This window comes from Nicotiana sylvestris, chromosome 5 (genome assembly GCF_000393655.2).
Source record: "Nicotiana sylvestris chromosome 5, ASM39365v2, whole genome shotgun sequence".
NCBI lineage: Eukaryota > Viridiplantae > Streptophyta > Magnoliopsida > Solanales > Solanaceae > Nicotiana > Nicotiana sylvestris.
In genome coordinates, this window is record NC_091061.1 from 34,681,505 (window position 1) to 34,688,739 (window position 7,235).

The 7,235-nt window shown below is 38.1% G+C and overlaps 1 protein-coding gene across 1 annotated transcript; it reads right to left on the minus strand.

Annotated features, from left to right (window-relative positions):
• Positions 1-431: 431 nt before the first annotated feature.
• LOC104210010 (hypothetical protein At1g04090-like) lies at positions 432-3,692 on the minus strand. The gene is made up of 2 exons (XM_009758799.2): positions 3,329-3,692; positions 432-2,569 (listed from the first exon to the last, which is right to left on the minus strand). The coding sequence occupies exons 1-2, from the start codon at positions 3,429-3,431 to the stop codon at positions 966-968; spliced, it is 1,707 nt and encodes a 568-aa protein (XP_009757101.1). The 5' UTR covers positions 3,432-3,692; the 3' UTR covers positions 432-965.
• Between the last annotated feature and the right edge of the window lie 3,543 nt (positions 3,693-7,235).

Genomic DNA, 7,235 nt, shown 5'->3' on the forward strand with positions numbered 1-7,235 from the left:
ATTGGTTTGGTTTGGTTCTAATATTTGAAGAACCGACTTACTTGGTTTGGTTTCTTTTTAGGGAAAAACCGATCCAAACCGAACCATGAACACCCCTATCTACAAATATATCGTATTATATTGTATTGTATTGTATCATTTTAATGTATACAATATTTAGATAGATTGTATTGTTAGTCGTTGTTTCATGCACCAGCAATATGAAGAATAAACTTGCAATATTACAAAAAAAAAAGGTACAAGGTAGAATTATTACATAAAAAGATAGGGTAAAGAATAAAATAGGATTATTTAATAATACGGAAGGGGAAGATGAGAGGAAAAAATAACGTAACGACGCGACTACACCAATTCGGTCATTACATAAAGTGACACTTTTCATTATTATGTAACAACGAATTTAACGGTATCATACAATAAAATTTAAGTAATAATCAAAATAAACATTGTATTTAAATTAACAATACGATACAATACAATAGGTAATAACCATCCAAACAAGCTGTAAAAGCTTGAATATATCTGTTGGACATAAATGGTTCAAGAGTTTTAATTTCACACAAAGTGCAATAACAGTCTAATTTTACATTTATTCTCACAGTTTCAAGCCTTCCTGCTTTTTCCCCACTTTGCCTTCTAATATCTCTTGGTTTTTGCACATAATACAACCTACAAACTAATGCAGGAACCATATACATTTATAACTGCTGTTACCCTTGCAAAGCACTTGGACTTGATCATCAACCAATGTCAACCATACTGGCTTGGACTTAAATATAACTGTCAAAGAATGGTTCTTCATTTGAACCCTTAACTTTGGTAGTGCTAAACCCGAGGGTTCAACTGAACCTATTGTTTTTGGCTCGAAGAATGTATATATATGCTAAAAAAATTAAAATGTGTACATATGATAAGACCATACTTGTTTTGAACCTATTGATTTTAGATACTGGATTCGCCTTTGCTTACCACCTTTCATCTCCAAACCAGTTATTCTTTTCCTTTGGTCCTGTTGGCCCTGCTTCACCATAAAGTTCAGTTGGAAATAGCTCAACAAGACTCTCCACTGAAATTCTAAAAAAAGAAGGAAGGTGGTTGATTATCTTGTCAACTTCATATCCTGATTTGTATTCAATGGTTGGACCCCATTCCCTCATGTACTGTAACCAAGGCGGCTCTGCGACAATTCCTTCTCCAAGATACTCAGCAGCGATAATTTGATATTTACTGCTAGAGTCAACATAGTATTTGCTTCTTGCGCAATCATTCCTCACTCCGATACCAATCTTTGTATTGCCTTGAAGGTAACAGCCAGGATGTGGGAAACTCGCGTGTCCATTTCTTGATGCATATACAATTGACTTGTTCCCATCGATGAACTCCAAGTTACGAGCATCAACCCATTCACCACCACTATGCTCACTGAAATAGACACACCAGAGCACCCCAGAAAAGTTGCTAATACGAAGAGTGTAATGCTCCCAATCACCAACGTGCTCCCCTACTCTATTCATGGCTAGATTCAACAAACTTATTTTAAGGGTAGCCGGTCCATTAAAGGGGCAAAAAACCCACATTGCAATATCAGTAAACGTTCCTCCTTCAGCCGGTTTAACATGCACATAGAGCTCAGCTGTCTCAATATTACCACATTTGACAGTGTGTCTATTTTCAACATCTTTATTTGGCAAATCAAGCCAATATTTACCATCATTTTGTCCACCTGCTGGCAAGTTTGAGCCTTTAGAGTCGATCGCTATACCATTGTCCTTCCCATCTTTAAATAGAAGGGCTCCATTTTTGAAGAACCATTGAACTGATGAGGGCAAATAAATTTCATCTGGATGGAAGTAAACAGTTGGTCCATAGTGCTTAATAAGTGCATGAACCTGCTCAAGGTTGGGCATTGCCTTTAGAGACGAGTCGAGATTTTTCAAACATGCAATGTTGAGTTCATCTCCTTTAGTGAAACTTGTACTGCAGAAGAATGTCCCAACTGAAACCCCTTCACATAACATGCCCCTCGCGCAGGGTCTTGTTTTCCAAACTTGAAATTGGTTCTTTCCAAAAAGAGAATTTGAACTAAAAACAACTTCACAAGCCTCACAACTTTCTGTAAGATCAGCGCGGACACATCTAACTTCTTCAAGATTTGGTTCATTAGGTTCAGCAGTTGCCACAAAGCCCATTGGTTTATAGCCAACTGGTGCATTAGGAAGCCAAATGTAACCAACTTCATTATAAAGGGATTTCGCACTATATACTAAAGTGTAGTTCAATGGCTTTTTAAGAGCAGGAAGCTTGGAAGTCGAATCTCGAAATGAAATTTTTTGCTTCTGATCAGCAGATAAATCTTTGACAGCAAGAACATAGCCTGTTATGTTCTCACCATCTGGCTGACAATAGTGGCCAAGAATTGAAAATCCTTGTGGAATTTCATCTGGCTTATAGAATGAGACTGACTTTGATTTTCCAAACAATGGATTACAACCCCAAATTTTCTTAAACTTGGTGATTTGAACAGCTTCAATTTCACCTAGGCATATTTTTCCTGTAGCAAATCCTTTACCTACAAGGACAATATTCACATAAGCAAACTGAGGAACTATAGCAGAATTTTTACTGTCAAGTGTTTGTTTTTAGCTATGTTGCTCGGATCCTTCAAAAATATTGTCACACGCGTGTCGATCCAAAACACACTTGGCGGTAAGGAGTATCGGAGTAACGTAGTTTTTTAGGCCCCTTGTGTCCGCATATATTAAAATGGGACATCATATGAATAATAGGATCTTCATCCTCAACCCAAAAATCAAAACACAAATAGAATCAAAAGGACTTTCAACACTCCACCAGAAAAAAGGAGTAATTTATTATCCAGATTAAAAATGGGACTTTTACACAAACAACCAACTAGATTCACTATTTACTTTTTCTAGCTAGTATACGATTAACACGGTTGTGGACATATTATACATGGACTGATATTATATATTGACAGGCTATTTTTAGTTTAAGTGGTTGGTGAACCGGTATTTAGGTTAATTCTTCAATAAATAAAAATGCGAAGTTTTTCTTTCCACATAAATACCGACATATTTACTTTTCATAGATTCTTGCACACAAAAATGTGAACTTTATATATATACAGAAGAAGATCAATTTTTCATTCTTAGCCCCAGCCAAAGTCAATCATAGAACTGAAGAGGGGGGGGGGAGTCAAAGTAACTGAGAACTGACTGAAACACAGAGCTTCTGTGAAAGATAATAGGACAACTGGAGAAGGAAAAAAAAACATTTTTTACCAAAAAACAGAAACTTAAAAACATACCTTGAGGCCATTGTGGAAGGGGTGAAGGCAAATGAAAACGCTGTGGTTCAACATTGTAGTAATCACATACACTATCCCAGCTGCAACACTCCCTCCCAAACATTTTTCTTAATTTAAATCACAAAAATTAGAAAACAGAAAAAATTAAAACACTTAAACCACACTCCACATATACTTTGTGACTTTGTCTAAGAAACAAGAAAGGATTTGCACAGTTCAAAAACAGCAGTATTTTTTTTCTATGTTTTGTTCTGTGGGAGATCAAAACATAGAAGTATGTTAGGTAAAATGTTTATCTTTGGGGAAAGCTTTTGCTTTTCTTGAGGAAAGGTTGACTAAGAACTGAGAAGACAGAGAAAAGAGAATGGGACAGCTTCTTTTTTTTTTTTTTTTTAATAACAAAGAGAAATGGCAGTTGAATGTTACACCTGTCTGTTGTTGTTTGGAACTTGGAGTATTTTTTCTTGATTTCAGAAATTTATTATTTTTATCAATAACCCTTTATTAAATGTTGCACCATAGTTATAGTAGCACTTGTTTTTCTTCTCAAATGTGAGGAATAAATACTTTTTAGGGATATGTATATAAGGGTTAATTTTAAAAATTAAATTTTTTCTTGATTATATAAATAGACACTTATTTTGGACCAAAATAAAAAAGCAAATTGATCACTTATTGTGGATGTCACGATCCTAAACCACCATGGTCGTGATAGCGCCTATCACAGTACTAGGCAAGCCGATTCAACATTTACAACATCGAGTTCTTTTATAAATTTCATTTTCTAATCAGATAAGTCTATCTCTCAATTTAATTTATATAAAAATACGCGAATACAAGTACATAAATACATCAACACAGTCCAAATCTGATGTCATTAGTCATGAGGCACTAAGTACAACTTAACATTGTCTGCCTAATACAAAATAAATCTGAAATATAAAGTACTAGGATAGGAAGGAGAATGACAAGCCTGCGAACGGCGTGCAACTACCTTGTTATCTCCGAAAATACACAGAAGCTGATGAAAGCTCTCACTCTGATGCTGTGGCACCTGGATCTGCACACAAGGTGCAGGGAGTAACGTGAGTACTCCAACTCAGTAAGTAACCAAAGTAAATAAAGTCTAAGTGCAGTGACGAGCATTTAAAAATCATATGCATTCTTTATCAAGAATCTTAACAGAAATATCAAAGTCAAAATCTGCAGTTCAATAACCAAATATCTCGTAAAAACTCCAGTTTCAATGAAAATCCTTTAAAACATTTATTCAAGATTTTTCAGTAGAGGCTCAGTATAAAAGAAGAGCGAAAACAAAAAATCTCATAAACAAGCCCCTCGGGCAAAATATCACTCATAAGTATAGCCCCTCGTGCAAGCCTCTCAGTCTCTCGTGACTCAGCTCTCGTCAATTAGTACTCACACTCAGCATTCCAGCTCAATAGATATCTCATAATAATAACCGCTGCGGCGTGCAGCCCGATCCGTAAATATATAGTCGACTACGCTCACTGAGGGTGTACAGACTCCGGAGGGCTCCTACAGCCCAAGCGTCATATCGCTGACGCGCGCAACCCGATCCAATATATATAAAATATCGCTACGGCGTGCATCCCGATCCATAACATATATATAATCCTCACCATTAGGTCCTCAACCTCTTTCAATCATTAACCTCACGGCCACTCGGGCATTTCAGTGAAAATCAGGGAAACTCAACCCATACAGTTTTCATATATTAAGAAGTTGAGTGATGAAATTGGATTAAACAATAAACATGTAAAACATGACTGAGGATATGAGTTCAAATCAAAATAGTGTGAGAAAAGTAGTAAAATACCCCTAAGGGTCTAAACAGTTCGGCACAAGGCCCCAAACATAGCATTCAGCCCAAGTTAACAGATTTATTTCTAAAACACACGGATATCATGTACATATTATCAAAATATGCAACTATACATTCGTCACGGGACGGACCAAGTCACAATCCCTACGAGTGTACGCCCACACGCCCGTCACCTAGCATGTGTGTCACCTCATTTATCAAACAATATGAAATACCGGGGTTTCATACCCTCAGGTCTAGATTTACAATCGTTACTTACCTCAAACCGGATGAAAATCCTACTTTGCAAAGCCCTTACCTCTCGACTCGGCCTCAACTCGCCTCGAATCTATCCGAAAATCAGAATCATAACATTAATATACGCTAAGGGAACAAAGCCCACACGAAATAATCAATTTACATCGAATCCCGAAATTGGTCAAACTCGACCATCGGACCCACGTATCGGAATCCGATAAAAATTACATCAATAGAATCCTTATCTTCTCACGAGTCCATACATACCAAGAACATCAAAACCGGACCTCAAATCCCCAATTTTACCTCTCCAATTTCAAGCCTAACTTCCCAATTTTTCACCCTTAATCTCATAAATTTCATGCTTAAACAATTGAAAATCAACATAGAATCGAGTTATAGGTTAAAGAAACTCACCTCAATGAAAACCCCATTGATTCCCTCTTCAAAACCCTCCAAAAAGCTTCAACTCTGGATAAAAATGGTGGAAAACAAAACAAAAATCGCGAAGGGGAACTTATATACTTTATGACCTAGGGATTCCGCACCTGCGGTCCTTTTCTCGCTCTTGCGGTACCGCTTCTACGATCTAACCAACCGCATATGCTGTTCTCACTTATTCCCCTCGAACCACACCTGCACCTCCCTACTCGCACCTGCGGTCTCGTAGGTGCGTTCCACCTCCCGCACCTACGACTTCTGGCCTTCTCGCTTATGTCTGCGTCCTGCGCCAATCCGCAGGTGCGGTTATGACAGAGAAGCAGCTGAAGCTGCTCACTTTCAAAACCAAACTTTCCGAAAATCTTCCGAATTTATCCCGAGGCCCCCGGGACGTCAACCAAAGATACTAACAAGTCACATATCACTATTCAAATTTATACCAAACTTCAGAACACTCAAAACAACACCGAATCATCAAAACACCCTCGGATTCAAGCCTAAGATTTCCAAAACTTCTGAATTCTGCAAACGACCAAACAGCCCATCAAATATCCTCCGAATGACCTAAAAATTTGCACACACGTCACAAATGACACAACATACCTACTCCAATTTCCGGAATACCATTCCGACCCCAATATCATGATTTTCACTACCAACCGGGAAACGCCAAAATTTCAATTTCGTCAATTCAAGCTTAAATCTACCACATGCCTCGAAATTACATTCTGATCATGCCCATAAGTCCCAAATCACCTCACGAAGCTATCCGAACCATAAAAACTATCTTCCGAGATCATTTACTCACAAGTCAACTTCCGTTTGACTTTTCCAACTAGAGCTTCCCAAAAAGAGACTAAGTGTCTCATTCCTCTCCAAAACCACTCCGAACCCGAACCAACCAACCTAATACCACATAATACAACTAAACAATACATAAAGAAGCAGAATGGGGGAAATAGAGCGGTAACTCATGAAACGACCGATCGGGTCGTTACATCTTCCCCCTTTTAAACTAACGTTCATCCTCGAACGAGTTAAGAAATATACCTGAAGCCTCAAATATGTGAGGATATTTGCTCTGCATCTCCCGCTCGGTCTCCTAGGTAGCCTCCTCCACGGGCCGACCTTTTCACTGCACTTTCATTGAAGCTATACCCTTTGATCTCAACTTTCGAACCCGACGCTCCAAAATAGCCACTGGCTCCACATCATAAGTCAAATCACCGTCTAACTAAACTGTGCTGAAATCCAAAATATGAGACAGATCACCAATATACTTCTGAAGCATAACATGAAATACTAGATGCACACTCGACAAGTTGGGTGGAAAGGCAAGCTCATAAGCCACCTCCCCAATCCTCCGAAGAACCTTAAAAAGCC